At 44.1% G+C, this 25,165-nt stretch overlaps 1 protein-coding gene across 5 annotated transcripts in view; it reads right to left on the bottom strand.

Moving 5' to 3' along the window:
• Nucleotides 1-25,165, bottom strand: part of MYO10 (myosin X) — a 197,712-nt gene that overhangs the window by 99,230 nt on the left and 73,317 nt on the right. For all 5 annotated transcript variants that reach the window (XM_006081493.3, XM_023752196.1, XM_023752212.1 and 2 more), the window contains exons 3-4: nt 14,213-14,371; nt 1,325-1,512 (exon numbers count right to left, since the gene is read on the bottom strand). In XM_006081493.3, the coding sequence (XP_006081555.1) occupies nt 1,325-1,512; nt 14,213-14,371 (347 nt within the window). The remainder of the gene's footprint in view (nt 1-1,324; nt 1,513-14,212; nt 14,372-25,165) is intronic.

Below are 25,165 nucleotides of genomic sequence, written 5' to 3'. Positions count from 1 at the left end.
CTCCACCCATCCCCCACAGGACCAGGAGCGCGGAAGGTGGCCTGCTTCTCGCCATCTGGAACTGGTTTCCCACAGGAACTGTGCCACCAGTTACCTGCCTGGACTCTGACCAGGTGGGCTGCCTTGTCTAATCTGGGGCTGCAATGTTAGTGATCCTGATCGGCTGGAAGTCTACAGCTGGGGCTGCAATGTTAGTGATCCTGATCGGCTGGAAGTCCTACAGCGGCCATATGGCTGTCCATCTGTCTCTGGGCCTGACTCCCACTGAATCAGAAATCCGGCGGGTAGGTGGGATCTTATCTGTTAACCTCCCCAAATGCAAACAACCCTTTCCTCTTAAATTAATAGAAATCTTTCACTCCAGCAGTTCTAAAAAGCCATCTAAATCAGATGTCAAAAAAATCTTTCACTCCAGCAGTTCTGTTTATACACCACTGGTTCCCAGTAACAGCCACGCTTCACGAGTGAACGCCTGGAGGACAAATGAATGAAATGCCTGGGACTCCATGGAAACCCCACTGAAAGTGACATGCAGCTCGTCCTCCTTGGACACGTCCCAGGGGTGTGCTGATCGTCACCAGAACAGGAGTCCCATATAAACAATTAATAAGAAGGTCCAGTAAAGATGTCACTAGAATATAGGTGATGAGCCATTTTGAATTAGTTAATAAAAACGAAGAAGTGCTTTTTTTAAGAGACAGGTTTTACTCCTTTTTAGACAGTTCCTAGTAATAAAGGTTTTGACATTGGGGTTTCTGGTGGTTTATTTCAATCAATGAGGAAGACTGAGCTGAAAGAGATGTGTCAAGACCCTACCTCCTCGAAAAAAATTTAAATCCAATAATCACGCTCTCCTATCATTTCCTAAACATGTAATAGCAGTCCCTTTTCTATAGCCAATTCAGAGGTATGCGTTCGGAGCGTCAGTTAAAACTACCAAAAAGTCTTCAGTTTGGGAGATTCCCTTTAGGGCAATCACGCTGTATGAGGAAAAAGAGGCTTGCTTAGGCATGCCTAGCACTCTGGAATATCAACCCTGCTCACCTAAAGAACTATACAACACTTCCTTACGTCCGCAGGAAGCTCAGGCCTCACAACCGGAATAAACTGAAGAAGAATTCTGGCAAATTTCCAAAAAGAAACAAATGGAGTCATTGCTCTAAAGTGCGCGCCTCGTGTCTGCTGGAAGCTGTAGGTACCAGCCATCCCAAACGGAAAGCTTCACTGAGACATCAGGCGCTTATGAACTTTCTCATGAACATGCTCCGCGGGGACGGGTGGGGGCCCGGCTTGGAAAGCACTGCGGGCGGAGACCCCTGGTTACCTGATGAGGACGCACTGGTTGTCGTGGCGCTTCCACAGGCAGCGGTAGCACTCGTTGGCCACGGCGAAGACGTGCGGGGGCAGCTCCCCCAGGTGGCTCTTGCTGTAGCGCTCCATGGTGGCGCGCTCGTACAGGCCGGCGATGGGCTTGTAGGGGTTCACGGAGGCGATGATGGAGCCGATGTAGGTCTGCAAGGACAGGGACACAGTTACACACAGCCCTGGGGGGTGAGGGCTGGCACTGCCATCCCTGCTGGGGCTGGGCCAGAGGGCGTCTGCATGCAGCTCTATGCCAAACCATGCGGACAAGGGGGGTGGGGGGTCTGCCACATGTCAGGGAACCCACTGAGTGTCCCTTAGGGGAAAGGTAATGTGTGCTCCCCACTGCATTTGGTTTTCCAATAACTTTTGGTTCAAAATCTAGTCATTCTGTACAAACAAATGCAGCCATTTCTAAGATGACTTGCTATGGAAGCAACACAAAAGGAAGATGGTGAACCAGCCCAGGCCCAAATCCCTGTCCCCGTGCCCTCCTAACCCTATCCTCATCATGACCCTGCCCTCTCAGGTGGCTGCTATGAATGCAGGGTTGAAGAAAGAACGAGAGAGGCAGAGGGGTTGGGGGAGGAGGGATGGAGAGTTACGGTTTAATGGGTACAGAGTTTCTGTTTGGGATGGTGAGAGCGTTCTAGAAGTAGATAGTGGTTATGGTTGCATAACATTTCAAATGCATTTTTTTAAAAATTTTAAATTACAGTTGACATACAATATTATGCTAGCTTCAGATGTACAACCCCATGCTTAGACATTTATATAACTTACAAAGATCACCCCTACAATGCAAATGTATTTAAGGCACTGAACTGTATACTTAAAATAATCAATGGTAAATTTGATGGTATGTGTACTGAACCTCAATGTGTAAAAAGTAACAAGACCGTTTGAAAATCCTAGGTAGTCAGTAATCTCAACGGCTCCTGAGTGCCTGTCACTCACCTGGAACTGAGCAGACGGACAGGCGGACCTTTCTGGAACCAAAGCCAGGCCAGACATTAAGCTAAATCTTCAGAGCAGCTAAGACAGGCCACTGAGCTATGAAACCGGAACACCTCAAGTCCCCTCCGTACAGACATAAGCATTCGCTTGCACTTCTGCAAATGCTACCAAAGTGTGGTTGTCTGGTTTCCAGTCTCAGACACAACCGAAGAAGCCAAATGAGAAGGGGAGGCGGCAGGGCCACCAGCCGGCTTTTATGGCACGCATGCACTGTGCCAAGGGCTTTAGGGGGGCATTGGGCTGAACTGTGCCCCCCATTCATATGTTGAAGCCCTAAATCCCCACCACCTTAGGATATGACTATACTGTATGTAGAAACACAGCCTTTAAAGAGATGTTGAAGTTAACCATTAGGGTGGGCACTAATCCAATCTGACTGGTATTCTTGTAAGAAAAGAGATTTGGATACCCAGAGAGGCATCAGGGATGTGTGTGCACAGATAAAGGCCAGAGGAGGACACAGCAAGCTGAGGAGAGAGCCCTGGGAAGTAATCAACCCCGCCAGATACCTCGATCTTGGACTTCCAGCCTCCAGAACTGTGAGAATATCAACTTCTGTTGTTTAAGCCACCACGTCAGTTATATTTCTTTACGGCAGCCGGAGCAGACTCATACAGAGGGCCTGACCCCTTTCACACTCACAATAACCCTGGGAAGTTCAATGTATTACTATCCCTGTTTTTCCAATGAGGAAACTGAGGCATGGAGAGAAAATTCCATGGACGGTCACACAGCCAGTAAGTGGCAGAGGTGAGATCTGAACCCTGGCGACCTAATGCAGAGCCCTCTCTCTTTCACCGGCAAGGCTGAGCAATGCAGCAGAGCAGGAGGAACGCAGGAAACACTAGACAGAAAGCAGGAAACATCCGAACAGCATCTGTACCATATTACAGCAATTTGTAATCATTTCTATTCATGGTGACTGCCAGGAACATCAAGCAAAGGATCTACGTTCCATATAACTGTTCTCAAATGGAAGGGGGTCTGTAATGTGTTTTGGAAATATATTGAACCGAAAAAGGTTAAAAACATAAAAGGGATATTACCATATGACCCAATGATTCCTCTCCTAGGTATATGCCCAAAAGGATTAAAAACAGGTACTTTAATAAAGACACAGCAGCATTATTCATGATCGCCTAAACATGGACACAACCCAAATTCCAATCTTCAGAGAGAAGGGGTAAACAAGATGTGGAATATCCATACAATGGATTATTCACCCCATAAAGACCCGAAGTACTTGCTTCCTGATACCTGCTGCCATGCAGATGAGCCTTGAAAGCACTGTCCAATTAAAGAAGCCAGACACACAAGTTCACAAATCCAGAAATAACAAGATGCATCATGTTCCTTAACCTTCATAAAAAGTGTGAGAGTACACATCTTCAGATGTCAACCCAAACTGAGAAACCAACATGCTCTGGTGACAATCACAGACCGGTTAGTAAGGGAGAGAACAGAGGCATTTAGACTTTCAGGGATGGAACAGTCTCTTTCGAGTTCAAATAATAAATATGCATGCTGTGGTTGACAGTAAATTCAACAAATGGACTCCCATGTACCATAAGCAAACAACATGTACCCGACAGCAAACAACAGACTATGAACCAAATGCAATAATCTGAAATCTCTTATTATAAAAAAAAAAGGAGAGAAAACAAAGAATGTGTTAAATGTGTGTCTGGCTGGTATGGAGAGAACCTGATTTTTGATTTTTTTAAGATTATAGAAAACCTTGCCTCATTTAGAGTTAAAAAGGTCTCTCCACTGCAAGAAACTCCATTTAGTACCAGAGTAAATTAGGCTCTTAAAAAATGAAGGCTCAAGGTTTACAATTTCACCTTCTCACTAATGACCTAAGTCATTTCTCAAAAGGCTTGTCACCGATTTTAAATGACAATTAAGTCTACATGTTTCCAAAAAACTTTACCTGACATTTATAAACGTGGGGCACAGAGGACGATATTGTCTGCGTCATGACATCATCACAAGTCCTCATTGGCTCCAAGGCAGCCTGGAGGAGTGGGCAGGGCAGAGGCGCTGTTCCACCTCCTCTGGCAGGTGACAAATGGGCAGAGGATGGTAAGCACTGCCCTGCAGTCACAGCGCCAGCGACTGCTGTCATGCTGCGGGTCTGCGTGACCCCCTTCACCACCCACCCACATACAGAATGGGAATCACCCCAGAGGCTGCCAGTCTCATCGTCAGTGGCCAAAGTCTCCACATCCTGTAAGCTTCACGTTCAGTAAAGTCTAGAACATTTCCCTTTCCCTCCCTCTCCGCCGCCCTGACCTCACTTGCTTAGATTTCCATAAACGCCTCCTTCCTCGCTGATGTCCCACGTGGCCCTGTATGCTCAATCCAAGCTCCACACTTGACAAAGAACATCTGAAGATGAAACTCTCCTGCTTAAAACTCTTCATCCCTCCCATGACTCTCAGGGTCAACCACAGGAATATTCGAGAAGGGAGTCTGAGTGGCTCCAAGAAGGTGATAGGACACCCCATGTCCTACTCTATTATTCTCATTGCAGTTACGGGGGAGGGGAGGCCTTCAGTTCCCTGAGGGTCTTTAAGGACTCATTGAGTTTGTATTGCTTGTGCCCATGTGCACACCAAACAGCACTTGCGAACCTCCCTAAACACAAGTGTAAAGTAACATGGCAACAATAGCAATAGTTCCTAATCCTTTATCCAAAGAAAGACATTGTGTGAAATCTCAGAAGTCCATCAGCAACAATAATCACTGCCCACGACAAGACATCTTATTTTCCCCACTACCTTAAATATACCACGTTGCATGAGTGATTTTGTCACTAAATAAAGAACAGGTTCATTGAATAAGTAAAGTTCAACAGTTAACAAAAGTAAAAATGGCGACTGGGGAATGGAGGGGCAGGAGAAGGGCCCAGTAGAAAATTAAGTACCAAGGGAAGTAGCGAGAAAATGTAGTACAAAACTCTGAGAGCTATGAGGCGACGTTTGTTGCTTGTACCATTTATCGCTCTATAAAAATGTAATATTACTGCTCTAAAAAGGGCCTTGATAACATCCGGTAGTTAAGATTCTAGGCACATGCAACATGAGGTGGGACTGAGTACGGGTGCCCTCCTACTAGAATCCGAATTCCGCCCCAACCAATAGCCTGGTCCTTCTAACAGTTTTCCAGAAATAGAAAGTACATTCTATTTTGAAGCACATAAAACTTTTTTTCTACTCAGACTCAGAAAAGTTCCACATAACTCACCAAAAAACACAAATCCTTGCCCATTTTAATAATCTGGAACAGCTGGGGCACACATTGCTTCAAACTGTTGGGAGGAACTCACTATATTTCTTCAATCTGACATCTACCAATTCAAGGCTTTCAAAAGACATAATAAGGGTATAATACTTGCTCTCCAACCCTAGACACACACACACACACACACACACACACACACACACACACACACATCAACTACAACCAAGAAAGCAAAGTGCCCGGAGCCTCAGCCGCAGAGCTGTTTGGAGACAGGGAGCAGTCCTGCTACTGTTGGGAAGTGGCTTCTCCAACACAGGAGCCAATGACAGGACGGCAAGGTGTGGCCAAGTCAGAAGCTGGAAGTCCTCAGCCTGGGGCTGCCTCCCCTGGGACACCCCTCCGGGCCAAAGATTCTGATCAGTAATAACAACACATCCCCTGTCATCCCACACGATTGCTCCATAAAACGGTGACATAAATCGAAGTTATCTACGATTGTTCCTGTTAATGAAAATAAAACCACAACTGCTTTTCGTCATGGAGTCCTGAGAGCTGGATGCATGGCACACTTTCCAAAGGGAAGAAGTGCTAAGAAGCGGAGTTGTTAGCCACTCACCATTCTCCTCTTTCCTTCTCTCTCCATCATCTCGGTTAAACATGGCAGTGAATTACTCCCGGAATGTTTTTTCAGAATGCAGCTTCCGTTTTAAATGACAGGTCTGTCTACTCGATGGCCCACTGGACATCTTCACTCAGATGCCCCTTAGCTCACACGTAACAAGGACACGGCTGATCTCCCCCAAACACCTGTTTCTTCACGATCACCTCATGCATGACAAATGGCACCAGAATGGTTAACCTAGAAATCTACGATCATCCTGCACAAACTCAGCCTGCCTGCCCTCCAGATTCAAACACTTAAGATTCTATCTCTCAGTATCTTCTGACTTCAAAGCTCTCCCAGGATTGGGTCAGGACCCCATCGTTTCCCATCTGGTTGGCTGGTCCCCTCTCCTCCTAGACCCATCCCTCCTGCACTCACCCATCACCCTGCAGCCAGATGAGTTTCCCCAGAACTCAAGTGTAAAGTTGTTCCCTGCAGCCTTCACAAATAAATCCAAGGTCACTACCTTGCACACAGAGCCCTTCCTCACCTGCTCCTGACCACCTTGTCGGCCCGCCACATGCAACCCTCATCTCCGCATCTTCAATGTCCTGCAGTTGGACAAATGGTTAACATCACACGATTTCATGCCTCTGTACACGCTGACCTTCTGCGAGGAATGAGCCACTCTCTCCGGACCAAATTCCCCAGTGAATGCTCCAAGACTCGGCCCAACTGGTGCCTGGGCTAGAATCACTTCCTGACCCTGTCCTCACCGTCTCCTTCCAAGGCCCATTCTGTGTTCCTAGTAAGTACTCTTGCCACATGTATTGTTACCCCGCGCTATTTGTCAATGGTGTGCTCTGTCTGTCTTCGCCAATAAACTGGGAGGCCCTGGAGGGGCAGTGTCCTTCATTTATCCAATCTTTCAAGAAGCAACTACCTTGAAGAAGAGTAATATGCACCCCCAGGGCCCAGCACACATCCTGACACAGAGGCAGGGCTGAATCGGTGTAGATATACTGGGAGCCCGAGATCTGACCACCTACCCACATGATAAACTCACACTATAAAGGTGTTCTAGTGCTCTAAGCCACTACCTTCTACATAACAAAACTGTTCGCCATCACTGTCGATTAAACAATTAAAAACATTTTTAAACAATTTAAAAAAAAACCATGAAGCATTCAAGGCCACTGAAAACTAGATCACAACAGGTAAGTTGAGTTGTTACTGAAGTCAAGCTCTTACATTTAGAGGTGACATTTAGATTTAATTCGAGCGGTTTCAGACTAAAATCCCTTCCTTGCTGAAAGGAATCTGACCCCAAAGAGAGGCAGGGAAGAAGAAAAAAAATCAGGAAAACAAGGTTTGTAATTGCCACCATCAATGTGCTGACGTGGAAGTGGCCACTCAAAGCATAAACGGTTGGTAAAGTTTAAAAATACATCCCCAGTCAGACAGATGGTTACAATCATCTTTTGGCAACACCAGTTCTTGATTTCATGTGAAAAAAACCCGGACAAACCACACTGGACTCAGCTGTTCCCGGTACAAGACACATGCCAGGCCTACTCCTCATCCCACCAACGGGCCATCCCGAATCCGTGAGAGGCGGCTGTTACTCGACACTGGCTTTGGAAAGGAAAAGAAACAAGCCAAAAAAAAAAAAGTCTACTTTGGGAAAACTCAACTCAAGGAAATGAAATGCAGATTTCAATTCACATGTCCCAAACGGTACCCTCCATGGCATGGTGTCGGCTATAACGCCTCAGTCCACCTGCCTCCTGCAATCAGTGGGTCTTTAACTGGTTGCTGCATTTTATTTATTTTTGTTTTGTTTTGTTTATCCTTACATGAGGATATTTTTCCATTGATCTTTTAGAGAGAGTGGAAGAGAGAAGAAAAGACAGAGAAAAACATGTTGATTGGTTGCCTCCTGCACGCACCCCAGCCAGGGCACTAGGGCATGGGCCGGGGAAGAGCCTGTAACTGAAATCGAACCCGGAACCCTTTGGTCTGCAGGCCGACACTCTATCCACTGAGCCAAGCCGGCTAGGGCTGGTTGCTGCCTTTTAGAAATGCTAACACCTTTGGCTTGACAGAAACAGGCTTCAAAGTTAATGCAGGAACAACATCAAATACATTTACAGATTCCGTCTGGAAGTTGAATTTTGTCAAGAAGAGTATTTTTGAAACACCTAAAAATACGTTAGCTGTGAAGAATCTTTGTGCTGACATGAGCATTTATCCTTAGACACAGCCCACGTCGTTAAACGGGCTGGTTTGATTCTGATCTCTGCACTGTTTGTTCAACAAGACCAACAAACTAACCGAAGGGCTGGGAGGAACAGCACGGCTTCCTCGGAGCCGTCTCCTGCCCCCTAATTGCAGGCGCGCCCCAAGCTCCCCACAGCTCTCTCCCTGATGTGGTTTTGGGCCATTCCTTCAGGGCTGGGACAGGAGTCTCCATGCAATTGACCCAGAGCATGACAAACCCTTTCCTGGAGAGAATGGGCTTCTCTTCCTTTCGAAGGGAAATAGAGCAGTCACACCACGAGCCTTGCATGGCAGTCCCTTCGCTCTGGACACAGCGCTCACCTTCAAGACAACAGAAACCTCATCTACTCTTGTCAACACTGTGTTTAGATCCTGGGTACATAACAATTTGAAATGGTCCAGGCTTCAGAGACCAAGGCTCCAGAAACTACAGTACATCAGGCACCCAAAACCCACCTCCCCTCCCCTGGCTGCCTGGACCAACGGTGCCAGGTTTTCAGGGGCTTGATGAGGGGTGTCATTAAAGCTAATCCTGTCTCCTTCACCTCCCCCGACTCCTCCTATCTGCTCTTGTCTTGCTCACTACCATGTAGACCCTCGTCTAAAACCCTCAGCTCCTCACCCTTGAATTACTGCAACACTCTCTGAGCTGATTGACTCTCTCATCTCACATCACTTCCTTATCAGCTCTTTTAAAAATTGTTCTCTGGTAGATTCTCTCTTCATTAACCTTTAGCAAAGACGGCATAGTCTGTACGACACTGAGCCCAGACTTTGCTGACTAGCTTTAAGGAAGCCAGGGTTTCTCCACCTCGGCCATTCTGACGTCTTGGACCAGGTGACTCTTGGTCGTGGGGCTGTCCTGTGCACTGTGGGACCTTTAGCAGCATCCCTGGCCTCCACCTACCAAATACCATTAGCATTCTCTTCCTTAGCTATGACAACCAACAATGCTTCCAGATACCGCCAATGTCCCCAGGGGCAGCATCACCTGCTTAAGAACCACTGCTTTGGGGTTCCCAGACCCAGCCTGACTACATACATCTCAGCGTTCCCAACCAAACACCAGAGTCCATAAGCAAAGAACCTCCCAATGTAGCGAGGCCATCGCACCAAATTCACTCTCATCTGCATCTTCATGTGTGGTGTCTCACTAGCCTTTCCTTCTAACCAACTCTCCGTAGTGTCATGACGGCCCCTGCTCCATAGGGCTTTTCACACCCAGCTCAGGCTTCCTCGCCCGCCTATTACCTCCTTGTACCACAAACACACACCCTGCCCCTCCAGTCCCTGGGTCTTCAGGAACTTACAGAGGGAGACTGCCTTCACCAGGTCTCCTCATTGGTAGGAAGGGACAGAGGAGGGTAGGACCCTCGTCAGACCATTTCCAAGGGGTGAGACCATCAGGGGCAAGCCTCCATGTCAGAAGCCAGAGGCAAGAGATTCAAGGTGGAAGTTTGGGATGGGTTCACAGGTAGGGAGCTGAGTGCTGAGCTGGGCTCTCGCCTGGGAAGTCACCAGGAGATGGGAAAGGCTAACATGGTGGAGCCTTAAGCAGGAGGAACCTGGAGTTCCAGGAAGGGGGGCCTCTAGAACCTGGGCCAGCCCTCAGCTGCCAGCCAGCAAGAAAGCGAGGACCTCAGTTCCAAGTGAACTCTGCCAGCACCAGGAACGAGCAGGAAGTGGGTCCTCCCCCAGAGCCTCCAGAAAGGCTAGCTCTCACCTATGTTGTAAGTCAAGCCATCTTTTCCCTCCTTTAAATGTACAGACGGGCGTCTCTCAGAGTTGGGATAGAAGGCAGAAAAGCCTTGCTTTTCTCACAGGGGGCACCTGACGGTAGGCACCCACTGCCAACAGCATCAGCAATGACAGGAAAATCATGGTGGCTGCTTTATGGATAAGAATCTAATTATCCAAGTCTCACAAGGAAGGCATATAGGCAAAATTAACTGAGTCGACCTGCAAATTGGATGTGCAAAGATCAGGTGTTTTGCCCCTCAAAGGAGAGGAAAAAGATCTTCACTTCAGGAAAACAACAACAACAACAAAAACAAGATCCTAACTACAGGGTTCATTTGTGCAATTTATTATTTTTCCAATAGCATTGATTTTTATTCATTCATGTTAAGTCACCTGGAATATCTGTTGCATTTAAATGCTCATTAATGTAAATGGCTGAGCAAACTCATTTCAATGGATATTCAATATCCCACAGTTAAGTCACTTCAACACAGCCTCACAACAACTCCCACACCAAACAGTACTTTATTTTGTCCATTTAAGCCCATATTACTCCCATGTTATAGTGTCTTTACCTGTCAAGTGTACAAGATGAAGAAAAAATTTAGTTAGATAGGGGTTGCACCTGGAAAATAAGTTTTGTAAACTCCATACACACGTCCAAAACTGCTGGGTCCCCAGTCCATCTATGAACTCCAGGGTTGCCAGTATCATGCGCAGCACACGAAAGCCACACTATCTGACTAGCTTATTAATTCTATATAAATCAGGCCAATCAATGTGTCAACCTGTGCACAGACCATGCACTTTTAATTGAACATGACAAAATATTCACTCTTTTGAACTTTACATTATCATTTGATGTCAAACAATGAAGCAAATCCCAACAGTATATACAAAAACAGCTTTGCATTTACAAAAGATTGTTTCCCATGCTGATTAATCCAGCAGCTAACTCATTGGTTTATGCAACTTTATTGAAGAAAAATAAATCAATGACTAGCAGAGCTATTAGTTGGTCACTCATCCATTGACAACTTGCATCGTGTATTCAGTGGTATATTAAACAGTGTATTGGAAGACAGATTAACTAATAGCTCCAAGCCTCCTGGCAATTTAAATGGAAATCACAAAATGTTTGAGACCCTATTTGGGAATACAAAGGATGTTTGACTTCCAATTTCCATTCTCAGTAGAATAAGAACAGGTCATTCCTTTGTTGACATGCCTAAGAGACATCACATTTTCTGTTCTGCTGATGCTATAAATTCAATACCAGTTCTCCAGCCACATCAGTTATGAGCATAGAGTATATCATGTAACCTCAGATCACTAACAGTGGAAGAGATGGATGCTGCTAGAATAATGCTGTTTCCTTTGATGAGACAACTGGGCACCCATCTTCCTCCCCCTCAGATGATCTCTTCAGCATGTTAGATCAATGAGGAATGGTTTCGTCTCATAACCAAATTAGAGTGAAGATATTGGCCACAAAATACACATTCCCCGTTTTTTAAAAATTCTGAATCTTGGGCAACTGTCCTTTTGTAACTACTTTACAATTTCTAAAAGCAGTTGTTGTCCAAAGGTGGAAGAACATAAGTCTTCTGAGATGAGCTTGTGAATGAATGGAGGGAGGTAAACAAAAAATAAAATTTAAAAAGATGAGGTATGATAGGGGAGCAGCCGGATAAAAAAATAAAAAAAGGAACAGTAATTTCAAGTTCATTCCAACTATAATGCAGGTTATTCTGACTTTAAGGTAGCATCACATGGCATACTTCTGAGTCCATTCCCAAGATAATCTCTTGTGCTTATTTCTGTCTGTGTTTTAGATCCCTGCAATCTCTGGCCCTAGGGGGTCATCTGGGTTTGGATCACATAGCAGTGAACAAATGGATAAAAGCACCTTAGAGCCTGGCAGGCTTGGTTCAGTGGTTGAGTGTTGAACTACGCACCAGGAGGTCATGGGGGTTCAATTTCCAGTGTGGGGTGTGCAGAAGGCAGCCGATCAATAATTCTCTCTCATCATTGATGTTTCTCTCTCTCTCTCTCCTTCTCCCTTACTCTCTCAAATCAGTTAAAATATATTTTAAAAATAAATAAATCCATTTGGCAGTATTTTTCGCCTCCTAATTGACTTACTTGTGCTTGACTATTAAATGTAGAGTAAGGACTTACATGAAAAGAGATGAGTTCTGAAGTACTCACCTACAAGAGACATACACCAATAAAAACTATTTCAACCTAGTTTCACATTTCATTACCAACCAGAACTGGTTCTTTCTGATATGTATGACATTTATTATACAAACATTTATTGCACAACCACCAGGTGCCTGGCAATGTCCTTGGCTCCAGAAAGACAAAATAAGTAAGTTCTTGACAAACTGAGGAAATAATGTGCCATGTAAGCAAGTAGCTACATGGAATTGTCGAATACTTAATGCTAAAAACACAGTGCAGTACATGGGAACTCGGACACCCGTGCCTGAGCGTTCCCTGGGATGAGGGCATTCACTATTGCCCACGAGATTTCTGAGATGGAAGCAGAGGAATAAATGTGTGTCCCGCCAGCACATGCAAGACACAGAATACACGGCCACTTTTACATAGACATGTATGAACGTTACCTTGTCTGAAGAACATATGGAAAACATTTTAAATCTGAAGACTTAGTGTAAGCAAACGCAGCACATCAGAGGACTACAACATGATGAAATTTCTCTAGACAGGGCTGTTTGAAAACATTTGGCAAACATTAGGTCGATCTGGCAAAAATGACACTTTCCCAATGCAAAGAGAAGGCAAATAAACATGCTTGTTAAAAAGATGAATAAAATGAAGCCCCATACCCCCAAATCTCTCATTCCTCCTCTTTCCCAACTCTTCTCTCCTGGTCTAATGTAGATAAATTGGAGGACCCTAATTCCTAAGCGTGCCTCAAGTATCAGTTAGTACCTACTAGCTGTTCTAAAAGCTGACATTACCCTTCATCATAATCACAGAAATATTAGCCAAGTTCAGTGTAACTCTGAAAAAACAAAAATTATTCAAAGATGAAGTGTTGTCACAATATTAAAATGTTTTATTAAAAGCTATATGAATTTGAACTTGATCGGAAAAAACACACACACATATATAAGCAGTTGCCCCAGTCTACTATAAAAACCTGCAAACAGGCAGATAAAAAATGGATAAAATCTGTAGGCCATTCTATCTTGACGGATAACATAATATATATGTACTTAAATGTAAAAGATGGTTATTATAGGAGTTTTAAATATTACTTGATAATACAGAAATAGTCACATTTCATAAACATTGAGAGAAACATGTGCATGTCTGCTTCTTAAGGACATGTCTCCATTCAAAACAGATCCCACAAGTAAAGTAGATGGTTTCCCTTGAATCCAAATATATCCCTGGGTGGGATCCAGAGCCAGAAAAAAAAAAGGAAATCATAAAAGGGGAAAAAAGCGTAAGCTCAGGTACATTGCTTTGCAAATCCACATTTTCCCAACCCTTAATTGAGGAAGTCAAACCACTCCTCTGGCTTCTTTATACAGCAGAACACTTACAAACAGAACACATTCAGGAGAAGAAAGGTCAAATTACCCTTCAATTTAAGTAATCCCTCTAATGAAATCAAGGCAATAAACACAGAGAACATGATTTATTGAGCCACATTTCTAATTTGGCAAAACATTTGAACACATAGTTTTACTTACCTTAACTAGGGGTTCTCAAAAGGCAGGAAGTACTCTTTGAAAACAATAATTTTGAAAACTACTACTAGATTTACTGGGGGCATCACTTTATAAGTTATAGAAATGTCTAACCACTATGCTGTACACCTGAAACTTGTGTAATATTGAATGTCAACAGTAATTGAAAATTAAAAAAGGAAGAAAAGACAGTCAAACCTGAGGGACTTTTAGAGGGCATCGAAGCGGCACTTACGTAAATCTGGTCTCTCTTATATCGCTGGTGTAGGTTGTGCATGATGGAGCCCCCGTGCAGCTCCGTCAAGGTGGCCATGTCCTCCACACCCTCCTCGTTCATGGGGTGCATGGCAGTCACCTTCTGGTGTGTAATTGTGCTCTGCTTGTATGTGAATACCTGGAAGAGGGAGTGGGATAAATTCAATTGTTTAGTTATCAGCAGCAAAGAGTTTCTAGAAGTTTCCTGAACGTACCATACAAACAATACACATTTCCGCAACAAGATCCTGAATTGGCCAGTAAAAAACAAACTGCAGAGAACTTTTTCATTTTTTTTTTTGGTGCCACCCATCTCTTTTTAAGGGAAGAAATTATCTTGACAGTTGCTGTTAGATGATCTTAAGAGACATTAGTTCGGGGCTAACCATCCTTCGGAAACCACAAAAATTATAACCTTAGAGTTCACTTCTCCGCCTGTTTCTCCAACTGATCTAAATCAGTTAAGAAACTGGCTAACCAAGCTTTTAGAAAGCAGTTTGGTTTCACTGCATAATGTTTCACACGGGATCATATATTTCAAAGCTTCATAATAACATTCTTCCACTTAAGTGGTACGTAAACTCACTGTATGTCTACAGATTTGTTCAAAGATTGGAACGCATTTGCACAGGAATGTTTGAAAAATATCCCTGGACGCTCTCCCCTCACTATCGGGATATACTAGCATAGCATTCATGTGACCTTTAGGCAAAACAAATCCCCTCTCAGATTTAAAATAAAATCGGTTTGTTTGCTTGACAGCCTGTCTTCCTGAAAGTCCCAAATGCCCGCGGTGAGTGCTGGACACCAGCTTTTTAGCATGTACTCGAGACAATTCTGATACTGTCAGACTGGTTTCCGAATGTGCATGGATTTCTCAAACCTACTCAGTCCTCCTTTCTCACAACTGATTTGGTTTCAGGTTAACCATTTCAAGTCAGCTCCATCTGTTGACCAAGCCTGTCCAGCTTTACATACAAACTCATGTAGTGACATCATTTAATTATGGTGTCTACTCCATATTTATTCACTTCACACTTTTATTACGTTCGTCCTCAAAACAAGAACTCCAAGATGCAAAAAAAAAAAAAAACAAACCAAAAATAAGCAAGAACCTAAAAGACATGAAAATACACACCCATTCTCACGTGTGCACACACACACACCGAACAGCTTTCTGGAATATTTGCAGAGCTTTATGACTGCGGGATTCTGTTTTTGAATATTGACCAGTTGCCTACATGGCAACAAATGGTATGTTATTGCAAAAGAGAATGACACACCAAAAAAAGCAAAAGTACCAATTCGATGGTTTTCAGAAGCCTCGGAAAATGGCATGTTTTCTTTTTCTAGAGAAAAATTAAAACTTCAGCAGTGGCATTTCTTCCATGTGAACCACAAGAGCTGTTGAAAACCAGTCCTGAGACACTACTCGAGGCCAGGGCAGACACCCTGCTCGCCTTCTGAGGACCAGCCACTCTCCCCAGCTGTTTCCTGTGCTGGGACACCCACCAGGAGATGCACCCCTCCCAGCAGTCCCACCCCTGGCGAGGTGGCCAACCCTGCCACGTGAGCACCCGCAGGCTGGGGCAGGCCTGGGGCCCTGGGAGGACGCTCCGGGTGGAGTTTGCCAGGCTAACAAGGTGGTAAGAAAAATGCACAGGAACATTCAAGAGTGTGGAAACACTCAGGACACCCACGCTCGCATTTTAACTCATAAATACCATGGAAGAAAGTTAAACAGAGAGATGTAGGCGAGAAGTACAGGTAGTTATGTTAGGGCAACATGGAAAATCCCAGAAGCAACAGCTGGAACCCTCTGCCTTCCCCAGCTTTCTACATGCCCATGATGTCAATCCAGGCAGGTTTGCCAGAACCACCACCACTGGGCAGGTTTCTTGGTCTTCCATCGGAAGTGACTATGAGGGTGGGCGCAGAAGCAGAACTTGGCGGGGCCAGGCAACGTCTGGTGGGCTGGGTGCACAGAAGCCCCATGCGTCGTCCTCTCTCTGCTCCCAGTACTCCCGGGAAGGTCTCTCCTCACTCTGTTTGCTCAAAGCTCCTGCCAACACAACTGGCAGACAGGTTACTCAAGTTCCCCAGAAAAATCTTTCTCGTAGGAACCAAGACACGCCACTAAAGCCAGCAAAACTACCTCCTGCAAGCTCACCACCAGCAAGTCCCATGAAAACAAACAACTTTTTCCATGAATTGTCTGGGTAGATGGAGAATCCCAGAATTTGAGGACAGAAATAATTTAGAATATTAAAATTGTTGTCTGTATTTCTGTCGACTCTGCTTTTTTGGGGAAATAATACACACGGTACAACACTTAGACACTAAAATATATATGAACAGTGATTAAGTATTTATGACCTATGTAAACATTGCATTGTTTTTTAATGGGCTGGGAGCAGCAAGACCATTTGTGAGCACAAGTCAGCCGCTCAGAGCTGGTCACATGGCCACTGAAAAAAATGGCCATGATCTGTAAATAGAGTTCTCCACCTTCTACACTGGTTTCCTTAGATATTCTCAGGAACACACCGGTACACAACTGAGCCGTGCCCATTCCAGAAGAGGGGCAATCAGGAGACCTAGAACAATCCTCATGACCTCAGGGAGAGGACATGATGATGGAAGAAAACAGTTACATAAACAAGAGGCTATGAACAGAAAAAGAAACATTCTGCTAAGATACAGGAGTGCAGCTGCTCAAAACAATGATTATTTCAAAGAAAAGGGGAATAGTAGAGAAAATGTATTTGTGAAGGAAAGGCAAGGATAACCATCCACTTGGAAATGGGTTAATATTTGTAAAGATCTTAGAATGATGTCTGTCACATCAAAGGTACTAAATAAGTGTCTGATAAATTAATTAAGAAAATTCATTCATTCAAGCAAATATTTCCTGGTGTGTTCTAAGCATTGGGAATATAGCTTACATTCCAATAAGGAAAAGGAGGGAAAACCCAAACATACAAGCAAGTTTATAGCATCACAGATGGTGAGGAATGTCTATGAAGACATCATGAAGCTTAGGAGACTAAGTACCAGGAGAGGTTACTTTATATTAGGTATTTTGGGACAGCCTCCCTGGTAGGATAATATGAACGTAGAAACCCTACGTAAGTAAGGGATGAAAATAGCCCCCCCTGAATTCAGGATGCTAATGCATACAGAGTGAGGCATACCCAGTTATTCATATGGAAAATAACACAAGAATAAACCCTATGATTTGCATACTCACACATATAAACTTATTTTTGCCCCACATGATTGAATTTTCAAAGATTTCAATGGATTGATAAGACCAACAATCTTATTCAGGGATTTTTTAAATATATATTTTATTGAGATCAGAGGGGAAGAGAGAGGGAGAGGGAGAGATAGAAACATCAATGATGAGAGAAAATCATTGATTGGCTGCCTCCTGCACACCTCCTACTGGGGATCAAGCCCGCAACCCGAGCGTGTGCCCTTGACTGGAATTGAACCTGGAACCCTTCAGTCTGCAGGCCGATGCTCTATCCCCTGAGCCAAACCAACTAGGGCTCTTATTCAAGGATTTTTAAGGAGAGCCCTTTGAATGATCAAAACTCATTTCTATGTACAATAATCAACAGGGTATTTAGTTGCACAAGGTTAGCCCAAAATAGCAGAAAGGAAAATTCTAGGTTTAAAGAATGGAATTCTTTTTCAGGAACAGACAATTGCCAACATACAATAACAAGATGTATCCCTAAAAACCCAACTCAGAATAAACTGAGTTACTTCAGTGGAGCATTTATTGGGAGAAATGTAGTGAGGTTACGAAATGGAGCAAAATAGGGAAGATTAAAAGACAGGAAATCAATTTAGAGAAAATGGGGCCTCAGAACAAATAGCTCCTGTTATAGAATTACATGCCACTGGTCACAAGATGGACTGGGTTAAGCGTGGAGAACAAAGGAAACCAATCAACACTATTGGAAAAACAACTCACAGTAGGCTTGCCAAAGGCTGGGTCCACTTCTGTATGAAAAGGCATGGAGTCAATTAATCAGATAAAACAGCTGAGCCATTATCAATCCCCTTTTATTTTTAACCTTAGGATAGTACACATTGCAAGGCAACCCCACCATACTTACACAACAGTTTCTATAGGAAGGAGTGATATACTAGTATACAGACTTTCTTGAAGTCATCAGGAACTCTCAGTCATAAAACCTAACTTTTTCTCTTGAAGAGAAAGAGGGCAGGGGGCAGTCTTAGCATGTCCTCTCTTGATGAGCAGATGGAATAGAGGGTATTCTCAATCTGGGAGACTTCGCCTCATGTTAGCCTGGAATTTCCCTTAGAGCAGTTCTCCAAGTCCTCTATTTTGCCACCTCCCCCAACCTCACCCCCACCCCAGAACATGTGGCAATGTCTGTAGGCATTTTTGGTTGTCACAACTGGGGGGGATGGAGGAGGTTATTGGTGAAGGTCAGGAATTATCCAGCCCAAATGTCAAGAGTGCCAAGGCTGAGGTGCCCTGGTTTAGAAATCCCCCAGCAGGCCAACCAACCAGCTGTCAATATAGATTCTAGAAAAAAATGATGAGAGTAAGCCAATGCCTATAAGCAAAACCTTTCATAAACAAAGAAAACAAAACAAAAAACAAGTCTTTCAGAAACAACTAAAGACAGTAAACAGAGTAGAGGTAAATCAAAGGCCAGAATGACAATATTATGTAACTTAGTTTTTGAGTCTTTCTTATTTGATGCAGCTAAGAAGGGTCATGGTTATGATGATAATAATGATGAAGATGACTACTAGGCATTGTGTTTGCTTACATTTCTGTATTTCTAATTGTACTGTGTTATGGTCAGACACTATGGTCCAGCGGTCGCCAACCGGTGGTCCACGGACCAATGGTGGTCCATGAGGTCTGAAAGGTTGGCGACTGCTGCTATGGTCCATACCATTTCTACTTTTGTCTACCTGGCCCGGGGCTCTTGTACCTGCTGTTCCCCTGTCTGGGTCACTGACATCCTGCTACTCTCTTCCTTGAGGTCTCAGCCCAAATGTTACCCTCTCAGAAGACACCTGTCACATGTCTTCTTAGCTCATTATGACAGTTTATAATCACTTATCTGATCTATTATCATATTTGTTTAAAACCACCTCATTTCCACCAAAACCTACAGTAAGAAATATGTTTATACTGTAAACTACTATATACATCTATAATAATAAAAGCAAAATATGCTAATAGACCAGATGACCTTCCAGATAAAGCCAGGGCTGTGAGGGAAGCCCGGGTCCCGGGTGCCTGTCTGTGGCCGGAGAGAAGCCAGTGCTGGCAGCCGGGGGAAGGAAGGCCTACTCTTGCATGAATTTCGTGCATCAGGCCACTAGTAGTTTAATAAAACACACCACAATATTTGATGCATCCCAATACTTTCTATTCTATTTCTCTTAAATGCTGGATGCGGCCCTCAAACTGATTTCACACCTCGCTATTACGAGTTGCAAACCACAATTTGAAAACTCTACTCTATGAGGGCAGGAAGCATGCTGAGCTTGCTCCCCAGTGCCCAGCCTTGGCCCACTATACAGACTCAATAAATACAGAATCAGCGGTTCTCAACCTGTGGGTCACGAACAATGAAAATACATCCTGCATATCAGATATTTACATTACGATTCATAACAGTAGCAAAATTACAGTTATGAAGTAGCAACAAAAATAATTTTATGGTTGGGGGTCACCACAACATGAGGAACTGTATTAAAGGGTCGCGGCATTAGGAAAGTTCAGAACCACTGGATGGTCCTGGCCTTGAAAATGGGTATAACATAGAAGAAGAGGCAGAATGGAATAATGATTTTTTTCAAGTTTTTATTGATTTTACAGAGAGAGGGAGGGAAAAGGAGAGAAAGAAAGACATCATAATGAGAATGGAGCATCCATCAGTTGCCTCACACCCCAACCAGGGACTGAACTCACAACCTGGGCTTGAGCCCTGACTAGAAATCAAACCTACACCCCTTTGGTGCATAGGACAATGCTCAACCAACTGAGCCTCACTGGCTAGGTCCCGAGACATGGCCTTGGAGTCAGATCTGGGTAGATTCATTTCTCCTAGCTCTATGCTACCTACAGCTCAGGGACAATGAGCAAGATAACCTCTTGGCTCACAATTTTCCCCATCTGAAAAATAAGAAAGGTAATAATAATACCTAACTCAGAGAATTATTGTGAAAACAAAATAATGTAGATAAAAGTCACAGTAATTGGCACCACTAGAGCTCGGTAAAAGTTGCTATTTCTGTGAGAGGGATGTAATGCTAGGAACAACACAGAACATTCTATAAGGAAATAATCGGAGACTCGGCATGGATGGGGAGCTCCCACTCCTTAGGTAAGGGCTGAACCCCAGCTGTGCGGGAGAAGGGACTGAGCCAGAGGGAGGGCTGCACATTTAGTTCTTCATATTCCATAGCAATCTCTTGACTTGTGTGCTGATGAAAACTATCTGACATAACACTTTCTTTTTCTATTTTAATCCCTTTGCACAAATCTGGGTGGCCTTGTTTCAATTTTCCCTGGAATTCTACATTATATCTGGGGATGCCTCTCAATTTATTTTCCTTCTTTCATTTGCTTACTGTCGCCTTAACTCACAAATTAAAGTATGATCCATGACAAAGGTTAAGACGTCTGCCTCCTGACGTGGCTAAAATGAGCAATCATGTAAATAAAAGATGAGCTTCCTCGTGTTAAGCTTCACCGACTCAAGCCATGCTCTTAAGACAAGTCTAAAAGAAGCCGACCACTTAACTGAAAATCTGCCCTAGCCTGTTATTGTGTTGCTCTGTCGCAGGAGACTGGAGAAAGTATTTGGGGCATGAAAATGTACACTCCACTAGAATGTTCCATTGGGATCTAATCCAAAGCAAAATTATACATGTCTAATGGGGGGAAAATGGTACTTTCAGCTCCAATTTGTCAGACACTTAGCATCCTAATAACCATGGCACGGGGGGTTAAAATGACCTCGATATAAGTAAGTTCTTGTTGCTTTGACCTCCTTTGGGTGAGTTTGTTAGATAACCGACTACAAAACACAGATAAAGCAAGACTGATATCTTCTTTTCCAGAGACTCACACTGGTTTGTGAGATTAAGTCCCTAAACTGTCATCAGGTTTCCGATGCCCAAGGCAGCACCGTGCGCAGCATTCGGGCACAGACCACAGTGCGGAAGCAGGCTGGGCAGAGAAAACCGAACTTACTGAGTGCTGGCTGCCTGCACCAGGCACGTGGCTTACATTACCTCACTTGATCCTCAGAGGGGAGGAAATACTGTTGCTCATTTTTTAAAGGATGAATTCACAAAAGATCAGAGAGGTTAGGAAACCTGCCCAACAACACACAGCTCAGCTAGCACTGAATTCCTTGGGAGAATGGAAAAGCATGCATGTTGGAGGGACACTAGTTTACAGATGGGCTTTGCATCCAGCTCTGCCAACTTACTGGCTGTGCATCCCTGGGCACATATAGTGGAGCAAATGGGAAAGAACTCTGTGGCCCTCTGAACCCCAGAGCTGGGTGCAGAGGGGGAGGGGAAACACATCGTGCACTGCTTTCTCAGCATGCTGGGTTTAATGTCTCATTTATTCCATTATTTTTCATTTACTCTCTCTAGTCCCCCAGTCCTCCATGCCATGCTGTGAGCGGGAATACAATGATGAATTAAACACTCCTCCGTCAAAAAGCTTACCATCCACTGAGGGATCCGAAAAATAAACAGGCAAATCCTAACCAAGTGGTGGGGGCTGAAAGAGAGGAAATTGCCAGGGCACAATGGGAACTAGTCACATGGGACTGAGGACAGCCAGGGAAGAGCAGACAGAGGCCGGGCTGCACAAGGCAGGTGCTTGGTGGCAGGTGCTGGGGCAGCGTGCGGGCCCGTGTACCTGAAGGAGCTGAGCGCCACGTAGGCAGGTAAGTGGGGGCAGACATTCTCTACCTGCTCATCGTCACGGACAACTCTAATATCACACGTAATACCCACACTGCTTTACTAGAGACCAGATACAAAGAAGAAATCTCACTACAAAACGCAATTCAATGAGACCAACTTTCCAGAAACACCCCCGGAAAACAAGGTCTGAGTCTCCTCTGGGGTGACCGCTACCAGCACTGTGGCCCCCATATGGAGGGCCTCTCTCTGCTTTCATGAGCACAAGTAACACACCAGGGAAAGCAACAACACGCACAACCCGGGGAAGATGAGGCTCTGCAGGCGAGCCCCCAGCAGTAAGTGCTAACCACTGAGCAGGAATCTTCCTGATGGCCCTGCAGAGTCTGCGGGCAGATGGACAGGGGTGAGGACCCGAGAGTCCCACACACCCAGGCAGTTCCTCTGTGGACGCATGTCTGCTGACAGAGATGCAGAGCCACACGACGCAACAAACAGTGCTAAAGGCAGCAAGCTCACCTGCTCGGGCAACGGCCTCCACCAGGAAGGCCTAGAGATACCCTGGCCCGGACCCCTCCTGGTGAACTTCAGAGCGAAAAGTGAACTAACTGTGAGAGTGAGTTGGCACAGTTGGAAGGAATGGCTAACACACACACACTAAAGAACACAGTAGACTATTTGCATATAAAGGAAATAAGACCTCAAATCTGAATTTATACGGAACATTAGCAACTGTGATTTTATAAAATAATTATGTAGATTTAAAAAAAATGCAAAACTACATTTATTCACTAAAGAAAATTATATGTGTAAATTTTCAGGCAATTCTGCCCAAAGGAAGTCACCCTGTTGTTCCAGCTGTGCTAGGACATAGCTCTAGAAGCTTCCTCGTGGCTTACACCACTGCGTTGGCCAAGTCCCCAAGGAAAGGAAGAGGTTACTGCCCTTGACCTGGTCTTTCCACGTTAAAGAATTCAGTCTGCCGGAAAAGACCAAGCCATACAAATGTTTTTTCATTAAAGTTATACTAAAATATGATAAAATTATTCTATGCACATGCTTAGTATTTTATAAAATAATTATGTAGATTTAAAAAAAAATGCAAAATCTTAGGCTTATTTTTTTAAAATATACACACATGTGCATGCACCCGCACAGGCACATGCATATGCACACAAACACTAGCAACTGTACTTTGGAACATTCATTCTAGATAATTGAAAACACTCATTTGCACAAAAACTGAAATGTTCATAGCAGCTTTATCTGGAATACGCAAAAGCTGAAAAAGTCGGCCCCGGAACGTTACATGCAGTATGATTCTATTTATATAATATGTTTGCAATGACACAATTCTAGAGCATGGAAGACTTCACAGGTGTTTGCCAGAGGTTAAGGGGAAAGTGGGGGTGGCTGTAAAAGGCAGCATGTGGGGTCCTGGGGCTGATGGGACGCTTCTATATCTTGACTGTATCAGTGTCAACACCCTGGCTGTGATCTTGTGTAAGATCACTGGGGGGAACTGGCAAAGGGTCCTGGGATCTTTCTATATTCTTGCTTACATATGCATGTGGGTTTACAATGATCTCAAAACGAATGACATCTACAAATATAGAGGGGGGAAAAACAGGAAGAAAATATATCAGAACTCCAATGATGGGCTGCAAGTTAGTAGATGTTTTTAATTTTGTTTTTTAATATATTTCTATGACACTTTTCTAAAAATTTTCAACATTTCTAGACTTACAAAGCTAAATTGGGCCAATTAATATTGCTATCAATGAACATATCTGGATACAAACAACTGATTTAATTTTTTAAAATTTTCAAAAAGCAACCAAAAACAAATCAAACTGATATACTAAACCTCCACCAAGAATCGCAAACTATTAGAAGGAAAAAGGGCTTCTCTTCTAATCCACTTGTCTTATACATAGTAAATTTCAGCCCAGAGATGAAACAGGGATGGGGTGAAAGTCCAGGAACCCCAATTCTTGGCCCAAACATCACTTGACACCTGGTACCTGTCTTACTGTCCTGGTCTTTATTCTAATGTTCTGATGTCTTTATTCTGAATCACGAGCCAGGACCCTTATAGCATGAACTTGAACCTCCATTCCTACAATTCTGAACCGCATTGATGTTTCACAAGCGTCTCAAAGAAAAGCAACCCAGATGACTACATCTCCTCCTCACCCTGTGCCTACTTCCTTCCTTATCCCTTCCTCAGGGAATGATAGCTTCAGGACCAGCTCCCAAGTCAGAGACCAACATCAGCCTGTAGTCCCTCCACATCCACCTCCCAAGTCCTGCTGATTCGATGACCCACACTCCCTGGATTCCATCTCCCTCCACTCCTGCCTCGGCCACGGCTCACTCCTCACGTTTTTCATCCAGACCCTCACAACAGCTTTCTAATTAGTATCTGCCTCCCGTGTCCCATGGCATGAATTCCTATCGCTCAAGTTGGAGTCCAAGAATTATTTAATTTTGAGTTTTAATGATTAAAAAAGTTTGGTTGTTTTTGGTGGGTTTTTTTTTTTGCTTTGGCCAGTGTGGCTCAGTTGGTTGGGCGTCATCCAATGCACCAAAAGGTCGCCAGTTCCATTCCCAGTCAGAGCACATGCCTTGATTGTGGGCTCAATTGCCAGTAGGGGGTTGTACAAGAGGCAGCCAATCCATGTTTTGCTCTCACATTAATGTTTTTCTCTCCCTCTCCACCTCTCCCTTAAAAAAACAGTTGGTTTTTTTACTAGTTTTAATGACAAATTTTCCTAGCACTGATAACTTAGAAGGGAAAGACATTTTCAGAGACATATCTCTGGTTTCTTTGGCTGGTGTTTCCCAAAGTGTAGTTGGCTCGCTCTATAAGAGGACACAACTCAGTTCTGAACAGTATCATCCTTGGTAAGCTTGAACCTCACTCTGCTCCCCATGGGCCGAGCAACCTTGACTTGCTCCAATGACTCAGTTCTGTCACCTT

The sequence above is a fragment of the Myotis lucifugus genome, unplaced genomic scaffold, assembly GCF_000147115.1.
Source record: "Myotis lucifugus unplaced genomic scaffold, Myoluc2.0 scaffold_0, whole genome shotgun sequence".
Taxonomy (NCBI): Eukaryota; Metazoa; Chordata; class Mammalia; order Chiroptera; family Vespertilionidae; genus Myotis; species Myotis lucifugus.
This window is presented reverse-complemented; position numbering and strand designations above follow the sequence as displayed.